The sequence below is a fragment of the Ruditapes philippinarum genome, unplaced genomic scaffold, assembly GCF_026571515.1.
Source record: "Ruditapes philippinarum isolate M1 unplaced genomic scaffold, ASM2657151v2 ctg9985_1_1_1_1, whole genome shotgun sequence".
Classification (NCBI taxonomy): domain Eukaryota; kingdom Metazoa; phylum Mollusca; class Bivalvia; order Venerida; family Veneridae; genus Ruditapes; species Ruditapes philippinarum.
In genome coordinates this window covers 31,910-59,123 of record NW_026855814.1, presented here as the reverse complement: position 1 = coordinate 59,123, position 27,214 = coordinate 31,910, and the positions used below count along the sequence as shown (strand labels likewise).

At 31.7% G+C, this 27,214-nt stretch overlaps 1 protein-coding gene across 1 annotated transcript; it reads left to right on the top strand.

The window, feature by feature from the left end:
• Positions 1 to 370: 370 nt before the first annotated feature.
• LOC132744485 (heat shock 70 kDa protein 12A-like) lies at positions 371 to 25,384 on the top strand. The gene is made up of 5 exons (XM_060733209.1): positions 371 to 587; positions 14,025 to 14,175; positions 15,947 to 16,081; positions 16,464 to 17,332; positions 25,181 to 25,384. The coding sequence occupies exons 1-5, from the start codon at positions 384 to 386 to the stop codon at positions 25,382 to 25,384; spliced, it is 1,563 nt and encodes a 520-aa protein (XP_060589192.1). The 5' UTR covers positions 371 to 383.
• The last annotated feature ends 1,830 nt before the right edge of the window (positions 25,385 to 27,214 follow it).

The following is a 27,214-nucleotide window of genomic DNA, read 5'->3' as shown; positions in this document are numbered from 1 at the left end:
AGTGAAATTTCCAATGTGAAACGACCTAACAATGATTAATTTTTAAATTAAATATTATGCTAAAATTTGTCGGAATTTTATTTTAAGAAATCATATACAGAACTTCCGATGTTCGATTTCTAAATATTATGTAGCATTTGATTTGAAAACAAATTAAAATATCTTTAAAGTATTATCTCAATATAAATGCACTATCACAAAATCAGTTAACTTAATGTAAAGATATAAAACATATCCCTCTTGATTTATTTCTAATTCAATAGTAGTTAGAATGCAGCTTGGTATAGAATTGTCATGGAAATGGCAGATTCTTTTTTAGACACTCATCCGTTTCGATTATAAAAAAACACATATTTATAATTTAGAAAATTCGAAGACACGTCATGCTTGAAGATGAAACAGGAAAACAATTACCTGCAAAAACAGTGTTCTCACTTGCTATTGAATTTCTGAAGCGAGATATTCTGGAACATTGTCACAAACAAATACTATTTGTCTTAAAAGAAGATGATATTAAATGGGTTCTAACAGTGCCTGCAATATGGAATGATGGAGCAAAACAGTTTATGAGAGAAGCGGCGGAACAAGTCAGTTAAAACGATTATATTTTTTAAAGAAGCAAAATTATGTACTTATGACTTATGTTGGTAAATTAACGGTAGGGTGACAATCAGGCCATTCAGAAAGGTGAACCCGGACCCATTTTCTAACAAGGGGTGTCATATACCAAAATGATCCCAAATGTGTGTAGTTTCCAAAACTGCCGGCCTTAATTGGCATAAATGGTGGCGATCAGAGAAATCCAATATGGCGTCCAAGATGGCCGTCGTAAATGAAAAATTCACTATGAGAATTTGACTGATTATAACTTATTTTCTTTTAACATACTTGCACATAATTTGACTTGCAACTTATACTTATTGTATGCCAAAGTATAACTGCATGTTTTATTACTTTAATATGCCTGAGTATATGCTGTATATGAAATGTCAAAAGGTCATGTAACCATAAAAAATCATACACAGATAGAAAAAGTTAATATTTTGAGAAAAAATTTCATTACATTTCTTCTTAAGGTATTACCATCCTAATGCATTACCTCCACTTTGAAGAGTATTCAAATAGGCTAGAACTACTGTTAACTACATGAAAATGAGGGCCGTGGGTTCAATCCCCAGAATTGTCAACTTTTTTTTTTTTCTTTCTTTTTTTTCTTTTATATCATTTATGTATCTCTCATGTCCCATTTGGAAAGAAAAAAGTGTTTAATTTTGATATTTTTAATTTATATAGGTATTTATTGGCTAAATTATGCTAAATCTAGTAATAAATAAGGTACCTGATATTTTCAAAGTGTAATTAAATCAAAACTAGACGGTAAAAGTATTTCATATTTTACAAGATCAACCAATATACTTCCTTAAAAATGTAGGGAAACTTTGAAAACAGGCATCCATTTAGGTAAATTTTAAGAATTTTTTAAATCAGGCTCCCTAAGTAGGAAAATGGTCAGACACGTGGTAAAATGGGTGGGGTAGGGTAACATTTTTATACAGATTTCATGAATTGTAAGTAGAAACCATAATTTTGCTTATGGGGATTGTTAGCTGAATGGTACTATTTGTTTCTTACCAAAAATTAATGGGAAAACATTTTTCATAAGAATGTTATTGCAGATTATTTCAAGGTTCCTCATTTCTAAAAAAGGGTCCTCATAACATCCTAGCTTGAGTTCAGAAAAGTGGCCATAACTTGATTTCCGTACGGTAAACTTTGTTTAAATTTTGCATACATGTGTACTTAAAGGTATATATCTGACCTAGTATGATGTCAATTTTTTAGTTCCTTATAGTGCCCATTAGGGTGGTAATACATTAATACATATTTAAGTTGGAGGTCTTACAAATTCTTATTTTGTTTTGCCGTCCTATAAATCTAGCGCATTTGTAAATATACGGTCATTTGAAATTAATCGCCTGGTTTTTCTTTTGATCTTGCTCGGATCTCAAAAGATTAAGACATAATGGTAAGTATTTTTTTTTACTAAAATTGATAAAGCTATTTTTCATGCAAACTTAATTTTAAGAAAGCAAACGCTTTACATAATGACAACATTTCATCTGTATTTTTGGTTGGACCAAATTACCTTGGAATAATTTAACATTGCACCAAAAGTTTCAAAGGAGGCAAATTTAAATGTAAACATCAAATGAAAACTTGACTAAAACTGTGATTTATGAAATTTATGAATGTCTACAGGTATATAATAAAATATATGCAAATAAACTCTTTTACACAAACAAAATCTTAAACATGTATTGTATTTGCCCACTTACATCGATTTATCTTCAAATTCAAACAAACAAAAAAATGACCTCCAGAGTTGATTTATTTTGTTATTGATTTCTTATTTGTTTATTGATAATTGATATTTAATTTGGTATTTAAATCAGAAAAATAACAGTAGTAACTAAATCAAAAGAGCATAGAAATCAATTGAATGAAATAAAAGTCATCTAAATAAATAAAATGTTCAAAAATGAATAAAAACGGTGTTTATGTAAAATATTCCAAAGGTGAAATATCTTATGATTTTTGTTCCAGGAAATAACATGAACATATCATCACAAAATACATTAAAGAAAAGAAAATTGACTTTTAATGATAAAAAATGTTGCTTTTGTCTGAAACGTTTTGATGGAAATAAAACTGTCCTTGATTCTAAAAAGTTGATTCATTATTGTTTGTATGCAAAAACCGAAATGATGAGGTAGCAGTCAATATTGGCACCTATGAAAATCAAATTCGTTCAGAGGAAATTAAAGTGTGTTACCACAAAGCATGTTGAGCAAAATATGTACATCCTTTCTACAATCAGTTGCAGGACAAAAGTTTCTTGGAACCTGTAGAAACTGTTTCTAAAGTTCAAAGTTGAAAGAACTAATTTTGATTGGAAACAGAACTGCTTTATTTGTGGAAAAAAATGTAGTGAAAACATAGATCGAAATGGTCACGTGTAGAAGGATCTGTAAATGAAAATTCTAAATTATTCTCAAATCTTTTAGAGATTGCTACACTCAAAGGAGACAGTGTTTTGCATGCACGACTTTTGAGTTCAAAGGGAGATCTTGTCGCAGTAAAGGCTAGATATCATAGAAGAAAAGGTTGTCTTCCTCGATATATTTCAGAAAGAAATAAAGAGGAATGTTCAGTGTTTTCAGATAAGAGTAAACTAACACAGATGTGTAGACAGTTGAAAAATGATTTACAAAACTCTATTGATGGTAAAAAAAATGTGTATGAGTTATCATACATGAAATCAAGAATATTTGAATGGTAAATAGTAGCGAGTTATCGTTCCTAATTGCTGTTATAGGTGGCACTCTGCCTGTATTGGTCCATATCGATCGTTATCGATCGCCATTTTGACAGCTTGTCAAAGGAAAGGCGTTCGAGTGTAAAAAGTAAACAAAAACTATCAAAATATGCCCGAAACACATTGTATCGTACCTGGATGTACAAATACTGGCGACCATATTCTTCTTAAAGCTAAAGATCGTCGGAAAGCCTGGATTCAAGCTATAAAACGAGGAAAAATACATATGAAAAGTGGTCACCTCCGAGCAAATACTGCTACATTTGTCAGGAGCATTTTGTCAATGACGATTATATATCCTACACATATCACGGTAAGTGCACGAATTGTCAGAAAATTGGATTATAAAATAAATTCTTTCCCATGTTCTGTTTTTTATTTTTACCCCCTTTTAAACATTCACGACAACAATGAAAGTGAAAGTAGAAAAAAAGCAAAAAAAAAAAAAAAACGGTCTATATCACGGACACTGCTTTTCTCTCGTCGATAGATATAATGGTTTGTTACTAACATTAATCAATGTTCTAGCTTAAATCTTTAAATGGATGTTCAGAATTTTAGACATATCTTTTGTTCACTTAATGAAATAATATTTTAAGCTATACTGTATGTACACCCATATGAAGGGACCTTTAACAAAGGATCCAAATGTTGACCATTATTTCATTTCATCTAGATGTAGATTCTAGTCAAATATTTAGCCCATAAGGAATGTTTTGAAAAGATGCTTTATAACCACACTTCTCCCTATTTCATAATCACTACACTGCCCCCTTCTTTAACAATTGAGAGTCAGGTCTATGGCATCTCGTTCAATTCCATCTTGGAATCTTACAATTTTGCACCACAGGTACCTGAATTTTGATTTGTTTGAAGTGGCTTTTTTCATGAAAAATACATAATTCATTTCTTCAGGGACAACCCCGTCAAGAAAAACCTTAAAGAGAACTGCTGTACCAAGTGTGTTTGCATGGAAAACACCTAAACCTGAAAATGAAGAGCGTGCAAGTCGTTATGCATCTAGAACAGCAAAGAAGCGGAAACATTTAGATGACATAACTCACTGTGTAGAAAGGAAGGAAAACATCAATCCTGATATTGAAGTTATACAAACCAGCACTGATCTTGAGAATTTATCAGAAGGTTATTGTACAGAGATACAATGTAAAAATGACAGCATTTCAACAAATGATGTTTCAAACTTAAATAATGATGAAGTTGGGGACCAGTTAAATTTATGTCTGTTCCAACTCAAACATTAGACCAGCAAGGATTTACCGTGATAAAAAAAAACTTTAGAAATGACCCTCAAGGTGTCCATTATTATACTGGGTTGGAAGACATTTCCAAGTTTTATTTTGCAAACATTAGGACCTGCTGCATACTGTCTGACTTATATATATTTTTAAATGACATCCATTAGTTTTTCAGATCAATTCTTTATGGTTTTGATGAAGCTGAGGCGTCATACACCCAACTTTGAGCTTAGCAGAAATTTCAAGTGTTCTGACATAGCAGTTAGAAACATCATTATATCCTGGATTAAATTCATGGCTCTTCAGTGGCAAGAATTAGACATGTGGCCATCAAAGGAACTAGTTCAATACTTTGTCCCTAGTGATTTTAAGAAATTATTCCCATCCACACGTGTCATTATAGATGGCGCGGAATGTCCAGTAAAAAAAAATCCTAAAGCTCAACAACAAACATTTTCAACGTACAAAAATAGAAATACAACCAAAATTTTGGTTGGAGCGACACCAGGTGGTTTAGTATCATTTGTCTCGGAAGCATATGGAGGAAGTACTAGCGACAGGCAAATAACAGAGCGCAGTTCCATTGTCAACTTTGTTGACCCCAAAAACAGCATTATGGCAGACAAAGGTTTCAATTTTCAGGACTTATTCGCACCCCGAGATGTACATATCAATATACCAACTTTTTTTTAAAAAAGAAGAACAGAATGACATTTGCAACTGTTGTTAAAGACAGGAAAGTCTCCAGTAAAAGAGTGCACATTGAGCGCGTCATTGGTCTTGCAAAAACATTTAAAATATTAGTAGAGCCATTGTCTGCAACTGAAGCAAATCTTTCATCTGACATTTTAAATGTTTGCTTTATGTTATGCAATTTCCGCTTAAGAATTGTGTCAAAATATGCCTAGGATATGAATCAAAGTAAATAAATAAGCAAAAACTGATATCAATTTACAATTTTAATATTTTTAAAAAGAATTCAAGGTCATATTTCATAATGATATATATGCATAAGAAACAAGTGTATATTTAAGCTATATACATATATATCACAAAGTATTTGGATGTGTCATATAACCTCTATGTGCCAACATATTATATCACCCAAGTATTTACTTTGCATGAACTACAGTCTCTTAGTTTAAATAATACATAAACACCATTACTAACTGTACTTAGTTTTATGTATAATTACTACAGCTGAATTTTGTGAAAAAGATATAGAAATTCTGTATATTTTATTAACATCTTCTTTATATTGCTATAATTGCTGAATAAAATGTTACCAAAATTTAAGTTATCACTTGTTTTTCAATATTTTCTGATATAACAGTTATCAATGCCTCTATTAAGGTTAAGCTTTTGTGATCATTTATCAAGCCTTATCATTTCAAATTCATTTTCCTTTATGCTCCGTAATCATTGTAAAAATGCTTATTTAAAAGTTTCGGTTCAAAGAATTGTCTGTAAAATGTCTGCAATTTTGCTACCATACTTGAGATGAATTTATCATCTCGCTGGATTCACAGCACTTTTGAGTCAGCAATTGAATAAACAAAAAAATCACAAAATTGTGCACCAGTGCAGAACAACTGCCCCTGAACCTGATTATAATAGTTATGAGATTCGTCAAGTAATAGGACATTGTCTCTTTTCTTCATGTAAGAACTGTCTTGTTTGTGATCTCCATACCACGAGCTTTGTATGGACATTTCACTTCCAGCAGAACACCAGAGGATGTGAGGCTCCTAAATAGGGGAAGTCATGAGAAACAAAAAGTCCACATTGATTCACCTTAAATTTTAGTTTTTCTTCATCTTTTCTAACTGCCTCTGTCTCATATTTGATTCCATGATCGGTAACCTTTGCATGAAATGGTTTCGGATTTAAAATGGCATCAGCCAACTTATTAAGATTTGTCCTTTCTGTGGCTTTACATATCCGTCCAAAGTGCGATGAAGTAATAGGCATACTGCGGTGTTCATGCCAGAGCTTGTTCTTTGTTTGACCCCGAGTTCTTAGTTTAATACCTTTTGCTTTTTCAAGACTAATGTTAAGGAGCCCAACACTTTCCAAATAAATGTCCTCTTGTGTTTTCTCAAGGTAGTCGTGGTCATGGACATAACCACACACATTTGCAGGCTCAAACAATTGAAAAATAGGCATTTTTGAAACTCCTTTGAAATTGAGAAAAGTGTTTTAAAGAAATCACTGTAGTTGGACATCTTGCGGAATTTTTGTGGACGTGGGTCAAAATCAACATTCGTTGCTTCATCAGCTCCATCCATATGTAAATCATGCATTTTGACAGGTGTACCTTTAGGTTTTTTCACATGGTGGAAAGACTGAAAGTTTTTCTGTACATGCATTTTCCACAAGAACAGATCCGGTTTTACACATGTGCAGCATAAAGAACTGTGCAGATATGTTTACAGTGCGCACTGGGACCCATACCAGCTGCACACTCACACTGTGCCTCTTCAATCTCACTGTTCCCAGACAAATATCTGTATGATAGGTGATCAACTTCTTCAGTTCAGCCCGACAAAACTCTTTCAGTAACAAAGGTCACTATCATAACAAACCCTCTGATAACACAAATGTTTTTCACAACATAAATCAACTGAAGTGGTATCCATTGACTTTTAAAACTTATTTAAGTAGTGTTCAATTCCTATTATGATCACACATGGAATTTTCTTGGTCACTATTCAAGTCCTTGTATATAAGGGGATCTGGACACATCATTGAATATTCTTTCTGAGATAGAATCTCAGCTTTTCCCAAAGTTAAGTTGCGGTCAAGCTTGTAGTTTTTTGAAAAATAAAAACAATCATTTGATTAATAACTAACTTGAAAAAATTTACATATAAAATATGAAAAAAATATGTTTAAAAATAAATGGAAAAAAATAACCAAAAATAATAAATAGGGGAAAACATAACACAAAAATATAGATAAAATTAATAAATGGGTCAGTTGACCTGGTTGAGTTTCTAATGGCCCAAAATATCTCGATGCCCCAAATAAAATTTTAACTGGGCGACTGACCCCGCAATCTACCAAAAAAAGTAAAAAACTGTATTTGCATATTGAATTTATTATAAAATAATATTAAAAATGCAGGATGTAACGTTATTTGAGAATCAGGGTTAAATTTTACAACCGCTAATGTAAATAAAACGTGAATCTTTAGTTATTACACAAGCATTACTTTCATGACTATTGACGGAGCATGATTTTCTATCACACCCCACCCACTTCATTGAAAATTAACGGTAAACATCACATCAATATTGACAACCTCAACTATGATTGTTATTATTGTAAACACTTTTATCAGCCAATTTACATTCATTTTTGACAATATTCACCGCACTTCGAAAAAATTACAACGGTACAACATGCCGAAAACGCTAACTTCTTCGCCAAAAATGGCTAACAATGGCGAAAATAACAAAAAAATCCTTACCGTTCTATCAACTCTCTTTTACGTCCAGATAACTTAGCATTACGTTTTTTTAACTCAGCCTTCAATTCTTCCGTCCTCAAAGTGTCTTATTTCGACTCCATTATTGCAATTAAAATGTAAACAAACTTATTATCAAATTGTAAAACGTGTATGAGTCAGCAGGTAAAATGTCAATGCTAGCATGTAATCGATCGATCAGTGAAGGACCAATAGTGGCAGAGCGCCACCTATGCTAATCAAGGGCATTAATCCACTACTATTCACCATTATCTGTTGCTCATGATATTGATATTAGCAGAAACCTGAAAGCTAAACAACTTAAAAGGTTCTTCGTCAGATATAGCCAGGTATTACATTTATTCCTAGGGAAGGTCTTACAGATATTGTTTGCTCAAATTTCATTACAATTGAAGAGGCCTTGTCTAAATATGTTGATTTAGAAAAATCCCTCCATGGTGTGACTGAAAAAGAAGAATGTGAATCCTCTTTATTTGACATTTTCCTTGAATCTAATAAAATGTCAATCATACACCAGGCAGCAGTTATTTTACGAAATAGAATATTAAAAACTCAAGGGCTATGCAATGAATATTTCTTCAGCTGAAATTAGTTTACAGGAACAGAAAACATTTGTTGATCCACTTCTACTACAGTTTGTTGGTTGGTTATCCTTTGAATCGAAATTAAAGGAAGGAATTGTCAATCATGAATATGATAATGAAAAGAAACTTGTTTCTATTTGTTCTGACATTACAACATTAGTTAAGTCTGTAGTGACACCAAAACATCTTGCACTGTCAATATACTTACACCATACATATGGTAGTTAGAAGCTAAAAGAAGACTTACACTCACATGGCTACACATTATCATTTCGTGAAGTGAGGCATTTCTTGACTTCTGTCGCTAGATATATGTCTTCAATTCAAGAACAAACCCTCTCAGGTGCTATTATTCCTGCACATTTGTCAGTAGATACTTCACAAGAGTCAGATAGATTGTTGGTAGCAGCAGCAGACAATTGGGATCACAATGAAAATACATTAAGTGGGAAACATTCAACACATGCTATGACAAGTATTTTATTTGTGCAGTCGTCTATGAAATCACAAACAGCTACTAGAATTCCTAGAGTTAAAGAACGTTCTATTGACTCATCTACATTGTCAGGTATATAAAGATTTTGTTCATATACATGTTCTTAAATCACATATCAATACTAATCACTTGTAAATGTATCATTATTATATTAATTATATTTTCACAGTGACATAAATAGGAATGCGTTAAAAACATACAGGTACATGTCTGATAGATTCACATTTTGCTCCGATCAAGTATTTCAAAAGTTTCTATATGTATTCAGTTTGCTACAAATGTTTTACAAGTATTTTACAAGTTCTTTTCCCCCCAATATTTAGTTAAACTAGACAAGCCTTTAAAAGAACAGTTTAATGTGAAATATTTTAAGAAGATAATTTTGTTTACAAATAAGAAAACTTGCCCTGTTTTACTTTTGCAAAAATATGCTTTTATTTTAGGATGTGATTTGTCGCATACCCTGCCATATACAAAACCATTTACCAGACCCGTGCCTGTTTTTGATCTACCGTTACAGTTGAAAGAACTTGATTGTGCAGAGCCAGATAATGCTAAAGTCTTGCGACTCAAGGAGAGTTTGTATAATTTTGGAAGAGATGAAATTATTAGTTTTTGTGATGATAGGTCAGATTGTTTGCCACCAGGGACATTTTTTCAAGCTCACATACAAACTGACCTTTTGTTTGATCAAGCTGATGTTGAGTTTAATCCTATTAAAATGTCACCATCAAATGATTAAAATACAATCTACACAACTCGTAAGCGCACTAAAGAGCAAATGAATGCCCTTGGTCAAACTGTCTGCCCTATATACTTTGATATGGGATTACTTTCCAAGGCACTAGAAATTGTTTGGGCCAATCCAAATGAATTTGAAGGAGTTTTACCTTTAGAAGGTGGAATGCATTTCATGATGAGTTTGTTTGGAGGTATTGGGTACATTTATGGAGATGCTGGTTTGAAAGATCTATTAGTAGAATCAGGTGTTTTTGCTAAACTTACAGCAGGTCATATTTTATCAGGAAAAGACTTTGATAGAGCCTTGCGTGCTTGTATAATGATTGACGAGGTCTTAAACAGAAGATTCTATTTACAATTTCTTAATTGGATGAGGAATAATTCTAAATCCTTGCCCTCTGACTTATTTCAGCTGATAAGAAATCTTGATATAAAGTCTGAAGGTGTTGAAGCCAGTACAAATGAAGTACTACATTTAATAGAATCAAAAATATAACCTCTTATTGAACAATTCAGGCTTGAGGGAAGGGAAACGTCACCACTTTTTAGATTTTGGGATGACTTTCTTAATAAGGTATCATTACCAATTAAACTTTTCCTTGCATCTTCAAGACATGCTATGTGGGATGTACACCAGTTCTCTAAAACAAAACTATTGCCATTTTTGTTTGCCTCTAACCGTACAATTTACTCAAGATTTATGCCTTACATTGTCTTAGAAATGAATCGGCTACCTGTAAAGTTATCAGATAGCTTTGCCAGAGGTCTGTTTGTCTCAAAATTGAGCCAATCACCATTTAGTTCAGTATGGTATGACTATGTTCTAGAGGTGACTGAAAATAAGGCTTTAAAATCTTCAGGTGGTATCATTGGAATAACTCATAATGACAGAGCCCTAAATCGCTGGTTTTTGGCTCGACCTATAACAGCAAAGTATGCTATGGCGTATTCTTCTAACGAGCCTGACATTAACAATATAAACGCAAAAAAGCATCACACCGAAACACCATTTCACATACAATCCTACAATGAAGTAGTAGGTAAGATGATAGATATGTTTGATGAAACCTTTATCGATCCATTTTCCTTAGATAATCCACCAGCAAGGTTGGTAAATTTTGCAACTGGTATTGAAACTACACAAGATGTAGAAGAAAGTTTATTAAATTGCCATGACACAGGTAAGGACATGCTATTTGAGTTTGTAAATGACCGTTTGATGCATGAAGAAGGTAAGCCGCCTCACAAAAAGTTTTTTGATCCTCTTAAAAGGAATAATATTTAAAAAATGAATACCTCTCTATATTTGGTAAAGACTAGATCAAAACAGATTGAAATTGATGGTGAGGAGATGTATCTTAGACTATTAGCAATTAGCACTTTTAAAAAAGCAGTTATTGTTAGTCCAGACACAGATGTACTTGTTCTGCTTGTTTATCATTTTAACAAGCTTTGTGTTGATGAGTTGTATTTTAAGACTGGTAGAAAAAGCACTTATTTAGATCTGACAAGATATATCCCTGTTCTTTCTGTAGCTGCTGTTTTATCGCAAATTGAACAGGCAATTTTGCTCCCAATATACTGTTTGACAGGATGTGACACTTGCTCCTCTTTTTTTGGAAGATGAAAGAAAAGGGTATTTCAAATCATGATAAAACATTCAAATAATTTGTCAGGTATTTCTGAACTAGAGCTTTGTTTGTCCAGTAATACTATGATTGCTGCTGTTGATTTTGTTGGTTTGCTTTATGGTGGTAAAGACTGTAAATCATTGAATTCCTTGAGAACAAGTATGGTATTGGGAAAGAAAAACATAAAACCCAAAAACTTACCGCCTACAGATGACAGTTTTAGGTTACATTTACTACGGTGTCTGTATCAGATGTGGATCTGGAGAGGTGCTTTAGAAGCACACATTGAACTACCTGATCCCTTAGATTTTGGATATATGATTGATGAACCAACCCATTGCACCATCTGAACTATCAATGATTTTGTGTGTCTTTGTTCAAATAAATGTAACGAAGACTGTATTTGCTCTAATACTGAACAACCATGTTCACAGGCATGTGACTGTAAGGGTTGTGTAGAAGAAACTGAACTTTGCCAAAATTTGTTCACAATGCTAGCTAGTATTGATAGTAATGATTTTGATAGGCAAAATAAATATTTGTCCAATATTGTTTATAAAAGTTATTCTAATATTTCTATCACAGGGTTGTTTTATATGCCAGTCATTCAGTGCATCACATTTTGCATCTACATGTTTCTGCAAAAAGAAACTTTATAAATATCTTGGCAAATTTTATTGAAGTTTGAATAAGGAATAAAAAAATATTTTGTAACATATGCATGTATATTTTGATTGTATACAGTTGTTGAATGATTTTAATATCATGTAAACACATGTATTGGAGGAATGTGTTTGATAAAATATGTTTCATATACATTTTCTATACTTCTGGATAATCAAAGATTTAATATCATTTCATGTAAAATGTCGCTTTTTCTAGTTTCCATTAATATACATGTAGTAAATTTCACAATGATTATATAGAGGATATTTGTTTGTTTTGCATGTAAGATTGAAATATAATTTCACTGAGTGAACACCAGATGCAATATTTTCACGAGTGGCGTAGCCACGAGTGAAAATATAATAGCTGGTGTTCACGAATAAAATATATTTCAATCTTATATGTAAAACAAATATTTTTTCTTTTTATTTCATGCTTTTTAAGTGATTTTAAGTATTATTTACTGATTTTGCCGCGTAACGTCGCGCATTCTCCTTTGTGACGTCATCACATCATGACGTCACATCATCAATTTTGAAATATAGTTCTGTTAAATTTCTCTAATTTTGTTACATTTTTAACATGATGTATGGTGACATCGACTTTCTTTTCATAAAGAAGCAAAATTTACGCATGACAGCATTTATTTCTGCCTGTTATTCCATTTAGTTATGATTTTCTTTTCATCCGCATTTAGATATAGTCCGGCTACAGTGAAAATTATATTTTATAAATTTCACTAGTGGTTTATCAGAATATAATCATCTGATATATTACAATAAAACACTGGAAAGCATGAAATAAAAAATTTTCTTCCAGAATTAAAGGGAATTTTCTCCGAGACACTTAAAATGATATCATTGTACTACATGTATCTCTTTTTTTCAAGTCATAGAAATGAACTACTAGTATTATTTCATAGTTTTTGGTAAAACATGTTGGTAAAGATTAAAAGAAAATATTTCCTTAAAGCAAAATTTAATGTATCACAATCTTTTTACATATTGAATGACTCAGTTCTTTAAATTATTAGACAATTTAATGTGAAATATTACAAGATTGTTCAGATCACTTGTATTGTTTGTATTTCTTTTTAAAGCTGCTGTAATAAAGTTTCTTACAGTTAATTTGTGTTTTTGAAAAAAAATTTATTTTACCCCACCCGCTTAGAAATACCCATTGTATTGCAGTTAAATGAAGACCTTCAATGGCACATTTTTCTATGTAAAAATGTTGTTTTCTGTAAAAATAGGTCAAAACACACATATTTATTGATAAATGACATGAAAACATGAACAAAAATGTATCATGGGACATATTAAAAAAAAAACAATTTTTATTTTTAATTTTGTCACAAATTTCTGTTTTTTACTATCTAAATATATTCATTTATTCAAAAAAGATACTTACACTGCATTTTGATATATATCTGACACAGGAATACAAAAAGAGAACAAATGCAGCAGTTTTAATGACCAAAATTTAAATAATAAGCAATAATACACAATAATTAATAGTTTTCATGTTTTTTGGCGGCCATCTTGGACGCCATCTTGGATTTCTCTGTTCGCCACTATTGATGCCAATTTATGCCGGCAGTTTTGGAAACTACAAACATTTGTGAACATTTTGGTATATGACATGTCTTGTTAAAAGACGGGTCCGGGTACCCCCTATAAATACTTTTCTACAAAATCTTTATCAAGCGTCAATTCAATAACTATTTTATTCAAAAACATTAAAAATATCAACTTTTTAAAACAACTTTACAAACTATTTAACAGGCTGGTATTGCAAGGTCAAAGTTAAAGATTGCACTTGAACCGGAAGCAGCCTCTCTTTACTGTCGATATTTACCCGTTGAGAAAGGCCAAGAAAAAAATTCCTTAGCATTATTCGGATCGGGGATGGAGTATATTGTCTTAGATGCTGGAGGTAGATTTTTCAAATTATTTTATTACCCCTGCTGTCATCGAGACTTGACTGAGTTTCGAAACAAGTACTCAATTCTATTCTTAACATTTTGAGAATAGTTTTTATGAAACTAAGTTTAATATGTTTAGATTGTTTTATGAAATGTTCATTTCGTCTATATGCTATTGATGCATGTCAATCACACAACAACGGTGTTAAACCATGCACAATATATTGCCATTATGAGAAAATCACTTTTTGACCCAAGTAAAATGACGTCTTTACAATAATGTGACAAATAAAAGATATTGAATAAGTGTAGGTTTATTACTAAATTTATTGAACAAGTTGAACAAAATCATATGCGAGCCTCTGCCAAGCATAATTTTTTAATTCAACTCATTAAATAAATTCAGTATTGAATCTACACGAGTATTTTTATGGGGAAGAGCAGAATATATGATACAAAAACATTATCGACCTTCAGCAACGGCAATGACACAGGTTTACGAATTGCATAGTACGTTCAAAGAAGAATGAAATTGTTCAATAAAAGCACGTTGCGTTAAAACCTGTTTAGGCTCTGCATTAGTCAAAAGTATATAATACATTGGCTCCCTGTGTACTGACCAGCTAAGTTTCACTACAATTTTTTCCTGGAGCAGTTTAGAGAACTGTAAAACCATCAAGGCAGTTGTTACAAAATGGCTTTGTGTGTATGGTCCAGAGATCATACAATACAATTCTGTTTGGACACGTCATAGGCAACACCACTGTCCAAAGCTATCAAAAGAAGAGCGCTTGAGGTTATGTTGCGTGCAAAAATATGAAAATTTATAGTCATATCGACAAGAAAAGTTCCAAAAATGTTTTTGTCTTGAAATTGCAAGATCAATTATTTCAGTCATTAAACCAGCGGAAGGAAATAATATTTATTTTATTTTAATGTTACTTTATTGATAAATCGTTTGATAAAGCTTAGGGTGACTAATAAAGCTTAGTTTTCATGATAAAGTAATTAATTACAAAGGAATTAAGATAAAATACATTTCATGCAATTTTCAAGCCGTCAAGATTCAAATGCTAAACAGTCATAAACTTATTATGGCAATTGCTATATATTTGATAGAATGTGCAGTTAATATGAATGTGTCATATTAATCAAAACAATACTCATACCTGAAAATAAGGAAATAAAAAGAGCAACAAACTCCTAGACTACATTTGAACTTCAATGTTTCATATTTTTATGTAATCCAAAATTATAAATTGAAACTAAGTCCAACTAAGAAACTTAGCAGACTATAGGATAAACCGTTGGAAAAAGTACCATGTACTAGTATTTATATCTATGAATTATTTGTTTAGTCCATGATTTTTTTCATCGACTTTTCATCTACTTTTTTATATTACTTAATACTTGAATAGGTTTATTGATACATTACTACACAATCAGCTATATTGTTCTTGTTTGGTATTCGCAAATCTAACATAGATTAACACTGGAACAAACAGAAAAGATAGCTTCTTACAATGATTTTTCCATTTTTCTTAGGGTTACCGCAATGTGTTTGGCAACATTCAAATTTTATACTAAATCTATCTAGATAAAGTATAAATTTTGCATTGTATTTATATAGGTCAGCATCTATTTCAATGTCATTTCAACAGATATAGCAATATTTTTTCATCTAGTAATTGTTTTACTTAAACATTCCGACAGTTATTTTATCTCGATTTCTTTTAATAAAATGATATATCAAAACTTATTTTAATGTTATTCATTTTAAAGGAGGTACAATTGATATTACGGTTCATCAAGTCATAGTAGATGGTAAACTCCGAGAGTTACACAAAGCTAGTGGAGGTGGCTGGGGAGGAACATTGGTAGACAAAGCTTACGAACAATTCCTTTCAGAAATAGCAGGTATCTACGATTTTAATTAAGTTTTATACAAAATATTTTAAGCATATTACTATACTGTATAAAGTACTCAACTTCACAACAGAAGAATGCAAAACATTCATAAAAACTTCCCCATCTACTTATAATAAAAATGAGGCAAATTTGCAAAAATATGATGTTTTGATGCAGATGCTAGGGTTCGCATTGCTCGAATGAACTTACAAAATAGAAAAGATTTCAGTTTATATATTATGAAATTACCTGCTTACGTGAACAGTGTGTTTGATAGGTTGATATCACCAGCTGGTAAAATCTACTGAATTTTCACAATCTTTAATTTGAAAATTAAACAGTTGTCTATGCTTAAAGCGATCATATTTCTAATATTCAATCTTTTTTATAGGGCCGGAGACATTTCAACAGTTTAAAGAAAAGCACATGGATGATTATATTGATCTGCTCCGAATGTTTGAGTTCAAGAAACGGGGAACGTCACCAGGTCATTCAGGCAAAGTGACATTTCGCATACCGCCGACATTTGCTGAAACTATTAAAGATGCTACTGGATTGTCGATACAGGACAAAATCATGTCATCAGCTTTCAAAGGACAGGTTACTTATGTAAGCGGCAAAGCTAGAGTTGATGTTGAAATTGTTCAGTCATTTTTCACACAATCGGTAGATAGTATTTTACAGCATTTAGCGTCGTTATTGGGAGAAAGGATGAATAGAGAATGTACAGCTATTGTTATGGTTGGTGGATTTTCGCAGTCAAGTATTCTTCAAGATGCTGTCAAGCGCGCATTTGGAAGAAGGTACAATGTAATTATACCAAAAGATGCTGGTTTAGCTGTCTTGAAAGGGGCTGTTATATTTGGTCATCGACCAAGCACAATCTCCGAGCGCATATGCAAGTACACATATGGACAGAAAGTTTGCCATGAAACAACTCGTAATTGTAATCATCCGCCGACCAGGACAAAATGGATTGATGGAAAATTACACTGTTCTGATATTTTCATGAAACACATAAAAATTGGACAGACTGTAAAATTAGAAGAAGAACAAATGGAAATGATCACATACCCTCCTTATGCTGACCAAACAACTATATGTATGAAAATATATGCATCAAAATCGTCTGACCCCCGTCTTATCACTGAGCCAGGTTGTGCCAAAATAGGCAAGTTTGTGATGCCTATTCCAGATACTTCACTTGGAATAGACAGAAAAATCGGAACAAGGTTTATATTTGGTGACACAGAGATTGCCGTAAAAACTGAAGATAAACAGGACAAGTTCAAATTAATTATATTGACTTTTTATTATGATATTTGTTCTGTATTCCTTGTCTGGTAAAGTGAAGATTTTTTTTGCTTAATACTATTTTTAGTTACACATTTGTTGTTTTCAAGCAATCTAAATTATCATTTGTAAATTAGTTCGACTTGTTTTCCATTGAATGGTACTATGACGTGATAAAGAATGAAAACTATTTTATTTATAACTTCCTTTAATTAATTGCGTATGCTATGATTATAAGTTTATGTTTTATCTATATTGTAGAAAGACTTTGTGACTCTAAATTATTAATGTTGTGAACAAATTAGTGTTGAAAAGTTTAAGGTGTTGCTAATCATTTATTTAATCGTAATAAGCTAACTTTAATAATGGATCAGACAGCGTCACGCCATAAAACGTAGAAAACGACCGAATTCTCACGAATTACGGTACCAATTGATGTATGTATCACAAAGTTTTCACTATGTTTTTTTTATTTGTAACTTAAAGAAAATTTACAAAATTTATTACATTGTTTATTTAGAAGTGTTTTTCCTGATATAAAACTTCAGTATTTTTTAAAGTTTAAGCATGTAACATTTGCTAGAAAATCAGGAATTTGATTTATTTTCAACCATGCATGATTTTGATAAAATTGAAACTGATGATGGTGTACTATAAATGTTGTTTAATTAAGACAAATGACTCCTATTCAAATAATTGTCTTGTTGAGTTTTTAGATTAATCATTATGCAAGTTAAGTGATATATGTAGCTGTAAGTAGATATTTTCCATATAGCTGGACGAAAGATACTTTCTAAAAAAGGTGAAGAAATTTATGTAAATACGCGTAAATATTGTGATATAGCTGAAGTTATCATGTTTCAACCTCTAGGGCAAAAACTAATAGCCTGACAAAGTGTTTATGAAACTCAATTTGGATTCAGAAAAAAAAATCAACTGTTAATCAATTGTTCTTTGTGTGTCTCATTTATTGTATCAAATTATACTAATAATGACAGGCATAATAAGCATAGTAATTGTGTTTCATGAATTGCTTGTGCTTGTCGGGATGCTTTTTGTTTAAAGTTGTATATCCTTAGTATTGGGTGTCAATATAATAAATTGTTTAAGATATAATCATCGAAAAAGTTAAATCAAATGTATGTATTCGGATTCTTTTTTGATTTATTTATTTATCTATTTACTTGGAACACCAGTCAGTATTCTGTTGGTTTATGACAAGGAAGTGAATTTCCCACGTTTTTCTTCTATCTAGTTACCAGTAGTGGATAAGGTTAATAAATAACTTTTCATGATTGTATTATATGCACGTGGTAAGCTTTGGGTACACTCCTGATAACATAAGTAAAAGTCCAAATTTTATGTTGTCTGTGATGGAACAATGATATTATATTCATGAAATGAAAGTTATATTCACTTCTGCAGATTTCTTCTTTTAAAGACATAAACAAAGTATTGTAAATGATATACAGTTACTGTTATTATTACTTAGGAAAAAGGTTTTTAATTTGCACTCAATCAAGAAAAGTTTCTTTGAACATCATTGGAAGCTTCAATGATATTGTTTATCAAATGTAGTAGACATAAATTTAATCGAATGATTCCGCCAACTTTTGTATTGTTTTCTAGTTTAAGTTTGACCTTAATCTCTGCATCCAAGATTTGGTAAAAAAAATACATCTAGTGAAATAGAAGAAGTGCATTCAAAATTCCGTGAAATGATATTGAGTGTAAATATAAGTATCCCTAACGCAGCTGTTTACCATGAACTTGTTTGTGTGCCTTGTTTGTTTTTAAATATGTTAAAATGTTGAATGAAAACAAAATTATGTTATATTTAAGGAAGTTAAAAGATTTGAAAAAGATAGTTTAATGGTAAAACAGACTGGACCAATCATATTTATTTTAATCTGTATTTCTTTCATCAAAGTTCGAATAATGTTATGCAGATAAATGATAAATTGTGTATACCAATGTTGCTCTTGACTTGTACAAAAAGAAAATAATTGTATTTAAGAATTATTTTCAAATAATTGGCAGTCTTTTACGTATGGCTTTTTATCTAGACATTTTTGTCGCAAATAAAATGTATTTATCAGGAAAATAAAATGATTTGCCACTCTTTGATTTCAAACGTTGTTGATTTATTAAGAAATTAAGTACATGTACACTTTTGTATTAGTTGTAACAAAAAGAAGATACTACTTAATCATATAGAGAGCTTAAAATATATTTATTGCATGGTGCGGTGATTTGTCTTTGATTCCAGTGACATGCTATATCGACAATAACGCACAGTGAGATATCTTAGATAACGCACTCTTCTTTAGAAAAAAAGTGTGATTTTTTTCAAATAAAGCACAGTTATATAAGTACACGTGGTTCACGTAGACAAAGAAACAAGGGCCACTGGACTGTATCAAACTTTAGGATGGAAAAACGAATATTTTCAGATTGAGGGTAGTTATGGGGCACTGGGGATATGCCCTTCAGTTTAGAAATAGTTTTCTCTGGGGGATGAACGTACTTGAAAGTTGCCTTTAAATCTTTAAATGCCTTTTCAAGAATGTTATTTGTTTGTTATCTGTATAAAATTTTTCACGAGAAGCAATACTCGCAATATTATCAATTTCAAGTAAAATTAATCTTTTGGCATGTCATTAAAACAAATGCTGATCAAAAGGCGGTAAGAGTAATACTAGCGCGTCACAATTAATTAAAGCAATGCTGTTATGTGTCTGTGGTCATCCAACCAATCAGGAACACCCACCATACATCTTATTGGCTTTTCATTATTGGGTTACAATAAGAACAACAGCACCGCTTGGTGGAGCATTATATCCCCGAAAGTGTTTTTTTTTATGTAAGGATGAAGCATTTGTAAGACATGGGAATCAAATAAAGCATTACCACCTTCAAATAGAAATCCTCCTATGAAGTTTGAATATTGTGGGCCAAATGGAACTTAAAATTTGCTCCGGAAACTGTTTTCAGTTTTAAGGTAATAGTACCCTTGGTCTTTGACCTTTTGACCCCAAAATCAATAGGAGTGTACTACTCAATATGGACAATCATCCTATAACTTTTGAATATTGTGGGTTAAATGGTACTTAAGTTATGCTCCGGAAACCAAAATTTGCTAACGGATGGACGGACGGACATCCAGACGGACGGACGGACGCAAGTGGGTATAACATAAAAACAAATATCGGTCATTTACGTGTATCATTAAAATGTAGGGAATGTTATATATTAAGGGAAGGGAAATATAAATTGAAATTTTATGTCTTATTAAAATTCTTAAATATAAAAATAACAAACAGCATGAACAGGCTGGACGATTTTATTGAAGAACTTTCCAATAGTTACCTTGTTTCATAGTAGGATTATTAAATAACTAAGCAAATCATTCGGAAAATAAAACGCATGTTTGTGTACCTTGTGTTTAAAACCGTTTTTGACATTATTTTGATTAAACTTAGAAGATTATAGCAAACTTTTGAATTTTACATTTAAAAGAAATGCAGTAAGGTTTATGTAATTCAAAAGGGTATATTAGGACCGATGTTTCAAAGTAAGAATTTCATTAAATTACGTTATGTTTTATTTATTAGCAAACAAAATAAACTCTTGCCGATAGAAAACATGGCAACAATTTACAAATTGCGTATTAGTTTCAGGGCCGATGGAATTGTTTGCAAGGATTATTTATTTGGACAAAATGCCTCTTTCTATAGAATTTGCCATTTAAAACATTTTTTTGACTGTTTTATGAGGAACGTGATAAAAGAAAAACATGCTACTGTCTTTGGTATCTATTTTATCAGACTTAGCAAGTCTCACCCCTTACAACTCACATCAGCCTCACCTGATTAAGACAGTAGCATGTTTATACTCTATATTTCTATCCTAGATATAGCGTGAATAGCTTAAAAAAAATTCTGATATTTTTTTGGCAAAGATATTCAAAACTTGTCTTTTTTATTTCAAAATTTGCATTTTTTTACATAACATTTGCATGCATATCTATATATATTTAAAGGATATAAAACTGTAAGTCATATCATAAAATTTACAAAAAGTAAAATTATGGTGTTAAAAACTTTCTATTATGAACAATTCTCAAAGAATGTCTCTGTTGTTTAACGTACATGAATTTTTAGAATGAAATGTTCCGGGACACACTATCATGATGCTATTTGAAGTAAGTAAGGTTTCAAAGAAAATGTACAAGCATGTTCGTTTTCATACAGGTATTTTGGGAGTATTCTTTTCTAACGTCAAAGATATAAATGTATTCACTTTAACTATGTTTTATTGTATCAAATATTATTAAAAATGTATTTGACATTGCATGTTTCATTACGTATATATATCTCATTTTTAAATGTAGTTTTCAAAAGGAACACTTTACATGTCTGGAATTTTGGCAACGAACGCCCTCCATGTAACGAAAATGTTGGTCAGCATATGTAATTGTTCATGTGGGGGTTTATTTGTATATGTGTTTAAATATTTTTAAAGTATTTACCCCTTACTTTGTATTAAAAAAAAACATCCCAAAATGTTATGTCACGTGTACCTGTAAAAAAACTTGAGCTAGAATCAACAAACTTTACAAGATTGTTGATCAGCATTTACAGCTTGGCACTTGGAGTTTTGCGTGTTAATTAATTCTGTTAGAGTTATTGCCGTGGACTTAATATAAATTCTGAATATTCTGCTTGTGTCCCGCGTAACCCTAAAAATATTTGACCTTGAGGCATTACATATTACAGGACTGTTGGCCATCATGTAGTTATTCACTTCTGGGTTTGCTTGTGGAAGAGGCGTCTGCGGATGTCAACATTGGAAAAATGTCGTTTTTATGCCCCCAACAACTTAGAAGTATAGGAGTCATGTAGATTTTCCATTGTCTCTCTGTCATACTGTCCTGCTGTATGTCAGTGGACAGTGGAAAGTGGGGGCACCCGTGCCCTATGGACATATTTCTATTTGCCTTTACCATTTAATATTCATAAATGGTAACGATAAGGTCTTAACCATAGTATGAAAATCAAAAAGTTAATCTTTCCCCGAGTAATGTAGGTCATGGTCTTAATCACAGACACTCAAAGGTCAATTCCAGACCCAAGCTTGCGATACCCTTGTCAAGTTTTAGTAACTTTCATCATTGTAACTCGAATGAATAAAATACCGTCAAGTTTCAATAAAGTAAAAATTGCCACCCGGCCAAGCAATGCTCGAAATTATTATTTTAAATTGTTTGCGCTAATGTTTTGTATTCTGAGCCACGGACGCCTGCTATATGTATACATCGTCTATGTTGCAACTCAATAAACGCACGACGGAATACCCGGGAACTGTCCTGTCCTGTATTTTTCTTGCAAGATACGATAATTATTACCCAATTTAACAACCGGAGTTGTCCCGCTTGTGTATTAAGGAAGTATATTATATTCTATGAATAATCGATAAAAGTTGGAAGTGAAGGTTTGAGTACAGTATTTCGGCAGGTAACTATCGTTTTTTAATATGTTCTACGTTATATTTATTACTTTTTGTGAATAAAAAAATCATATTTTGCCATTTTTAAATATTTCGATTGATAATAAAACGGTGTGAACTTACAGGAAGCTTTTTAATGAGCAAAATTGATCCATGCTAAAATGACATAATAATGATGCAGACGCAAGACGCAATTGCAAGTTGCTATGTTGTTATGTGTTTGTTTGTTTTTGTTTTGCTTTTTTAATGTAGAAACTAAAATCCTACAAATATGTTATTAACTACAGTTTTGAATATTTATCTTTAATTAAAAACAGGCCAGCAAAGCACGTTAAAAACAACAACAAAAAAACAAGAAGAAAACAGTAATAAAAAATAAAATCACACAAAAATGAAATGGGAAATATTGAAAATTAAGAAAGGTGGTACTTGACATTACACTTTTCGATCAATCAAAACCTTTGAGATCTAAATTTCATGTATCACATTATCATAGTTATATCGAATTTGATAATTATATGTTTTAGATCTTTAAATTCATATTGAAATTATGCTGTTTTCAGATCAGCAAATGTAAAGATTTTATAAGGCATTTTATCTTGAATCATTTTGTCTATTTACACTTCGGTCGAATAATCTAATCTCCAGTACATGTATTTATTATATAGATAATGAAACAAAAATGTATGTCTCTACAGGTAGTACAGATCCGCGCTATCTAAATTCTTGTCCGGTATTACGCCTTTACGTGTAGAGACGGGGAGGAATGAAAATATGCATACGAATGCTAGACTCTGCACTATTTGTAAAATGCATGTGAAACAGAAAGCATGCCTTACTTGAGTTTTCACATACCAAGCCACTAAGAATAGATTGTATGAGAGAGCTAAAAAACCTTATTTGGAATGAAACAAAAAATTTATTTGTTCATCTTCTATTAACGAATGTTAGAGAAAATTTCAAAACCCTAGTTAACAGATCGCTCCTTCTGTGCTTAAGTTATACTGTAATCTTTATTTATACAGGTTCTAAGTTTTGGTTTTTTATAAAGCTATTTTAGACTTTATCATTTCGTATTTTCAAAGTGTTACGAAAAGATTAAGTTTGATCTACAATAAACCCTTCCTATTTAACTTTTTTGGTCATGTCATGTACAGGTTACTCGGTGTATATGTACGTGTAGTAAACTTACCTTTGGCCAGTCCGATGTCTATCATGACTGCTACTTATAAAAACCAACGAACATTGTAGTTATGCGCTAATTTGGGGTCACCCCTTCAATATTTTAAAATATGTTTTTTGGTATTCCGTACATTTCATTTTTATTGTATTTTTTAATTTCATGTTTTTATTGGGTTTATTTCTTATTACCACCCTTAAAATTTAGTTCTATTTGGTCTACCTTTGTTCCCCCTTTGCGGTTGGTAAAAAAAAAATAATTAAAAAACGTTTTTTCCCCCCAACAATTAAAATATGGGATCAAGTTTTTTCCTTTTTTCTCTCTGTCTGTGATGCATGGACAGGGAAAGGGGGCCGTGCCAGGGACATATTTCTTTTTGTTTTCCATTATATTAAATGGTAGTAGGTTTAACTAGATAAAAATCAAAAAATTTTAATTTTTCCCCGAAATGAGGTAGGGGTTTTAATCCAAATCAATTCAATGTAACCACCTTTGCGAGCCTGTAATTTTTAGAAATTTTTATCATTTTATTAAATGAAAAATCCCATCAATTTAATAAAGAAATTCCCCCGCAAGCATGCGCAATATTGGTCTGGGGCCTTTTTATGCTTTGGACGGGCCCCAGCTTTTGTAAAGTTGTTTTGCAATCAAAAAACCCAGATGGAATACCGGGGAAATGTCTGTTTTATTTTTGCAACTGCAATATTTTCCCCAAAAAAAGCGAAGTTGCCCCGCTTGTGTTTTTAAGTATATATCTATTTGGGAATAATCGATAAAATTTAATTTTGGATTTAAAATTTGTGCGGAAGTAAAGGATTAATGTTTAACTTCGTATGTTTTTGCTTAAAATTGCTTAAAACTTTTTTTTTGTGCATTTTTATATCAAGTTTTTTACTTTATTTTTAGCCCAATGACTTCCGCTTTAAATAGTTAATAGCACATCTACAGAAAACAGTACGTGTGCAATTGAAAATAACTAACAAATAAAAATAAAACATTATCGACAGGTCAGTGCTAAGGTTTTCACCCATGTCTGGAGATTCCACACCAGATACGAAAATCAGTAAAAACGTTATATGTCATCACCATATGAAAGTATAGACTCTAAAAAAACTCGTGTTCTGCAGACTATGGAAGACGACACCAATACATCAAACTTTTCATATAGTGAGGACGATCTTGTAAAAATCGCAGAAGTATTAAAGTCCTCCTTTCAACGTGAAATTATGCATCTTGTCAAAGATGCAGTTAGCCAGTCTGCCAGTGTAATTGTTGATGGTGTTCTGACTGGCCTTCAGGAAAAAGTCAATTTTTTGAAAAAGAAAATCTGAGTTTAAAACACGAGAATCATGAGTTGAAATATAGTGTCAGTCAACTAAAGCTAGCTGCCGATTCTTCCGAGAAGTACAGTCGTCGTAACAATTAACGTATAACGGGTATACCTGAAACCAACGAATGAAAACACTGATGAGATTATCCTTAATACGTGTAAAAAAAAAAGACGTAAACATCAACCTGTCTGAAATCGACCGTAGTCACCGTGTCGGGAGACCGAATCAGCCTGGTGGTCCCAGAGCAATAATAGTAAAATTTGGATCATATAGAGCCCGTCAAAACTTGTATACAGCTAGATCTTCACTAAACAAGAAAGGTTTTAAGGGCACGTTCATTAATGAGAACCTTACGAAACAGCGTAGTTTTGCGTTTTACACGGCCAGAACATTAGTCAGCAAACATAAAATTATCGGTTGCTGGACCGCAGATGGTGTCATATTAGCAACAGACAAGGATGAAAGAATTCATCGTATAACAGTAGTGACCTAGATCATTTCGACGTCTGAATTTGTGTTGTTACTTAAATAAACAAACTGTACTATCTACGTCCCATTATTGATATTTTGAAGCCGACTTGACCGTTATCCTTGACTTTTCTACGCCTAACGATTATCCAAATCACGAGAAAAAAATGTAACTTTGTTTTGACTGTTACACTAAGTGAATTTTGCATAGTTCAATTTCATTTTTATTGACACTTTGAGTTGTATACATGCATGTACAAATGTATATAGAGTATGTGTTTTACATAACATAAAGTATGGAGGTTATTAATTGTTTTATGTTTGTATACGATGTACATGTAACGTTTGAAGTAAAAATAAACAGGGATCTTGAAACAATTAAACAGGGATGTTAGAAATTGATCGAGTACGTATACATCGTTAAAAGTGAGTACATATATTTTAAGTATGACAAAAGAACGTATATATCTTAACCAGTTAACAATATATCTTAATTATCAAGGGTGTTACACTCCTGTGCATTTTTGCATAGTACAATTTAATACTATCGTTGTTGAAAATTGTTTAAATACATGTAACTAGTGTATGTTTACACGACTTGCGTATGTAACGCAAAACAGGGATACTAATATTTGTTTATGATTATGCACGATGTACATGTCACATTTGCGAAACAATACGCACATTACATAAAACAGGGATGCTATAGATTGTTTATGTTTGTGTATGATTTTCATGTAACATTTTAATTAAAGATAAATAGGGATGTTAAAAATTGCTCATGCACGTGCATTGTACACAGTACATATTATTGTCGTTACATATTATATAAGTACATGTAACTATGTTTTCATGATTTGCGTTTGTAACGCAAAACAGTGATGTTACAAATTGTTTAAGCTTGAGCGCGATGTACATGTGTTGTTTGTAAATAAATAGATATACATTTGTATATGTGTATATGTATGTATGTGTGTATGTATGTATGTGTATGTATTTATATGTATTTACGTTTATATCTCAACCATCGTGGTGTGTTCTTTGAATTTTTCATTGTTCAATTTACAATATTGCATAAGCATTGTTTTTTTTTTTTACAAGGGATGCTACAAATTGTTCTACTTCACTTCTCGTATAGCATATAATTTAGATCCTCACTATAATACAGCTAACATATTCTGCATACTCTTACAAATTCATAGTATTTTCAAGCAATTTTACCCAGCACTTATTGATACTTCCAATCAACATCTCAATACCATATGTTTCCATTTTTAGAATTGTTCTCTTTTCCCCCTCTTTTCCTCTCTAGGATGAACTCAACATTATACGAGGATCGTATAAGATGCTGGATTTTGTTTT

Excerpts from the sequence above, each read along its gene's own strand:
- LOC132744485 (XM_060733209.1), top strand. The coding sequence starts at position 384 with ATGCTTGAAGATGAAACAGGAAAACAATTACCTGCAAAAACAGTGTTC. Across the intron at positions 588-14,024 it reads TGAGAGAAGCGGCGGAACAA|GCTGGTATTGCAAGGTCAAA; the intron begins GTCAGTTAAAAC and ends ACTATTTAACAG. Across the intron at positions 14,176-15,946 it reads TATTGTCTTAGATGCTGGAG|GAGGTACAATTGATATTACG; the intron begins GTAGATTTTTCA and ends TTCATTTTAAAG.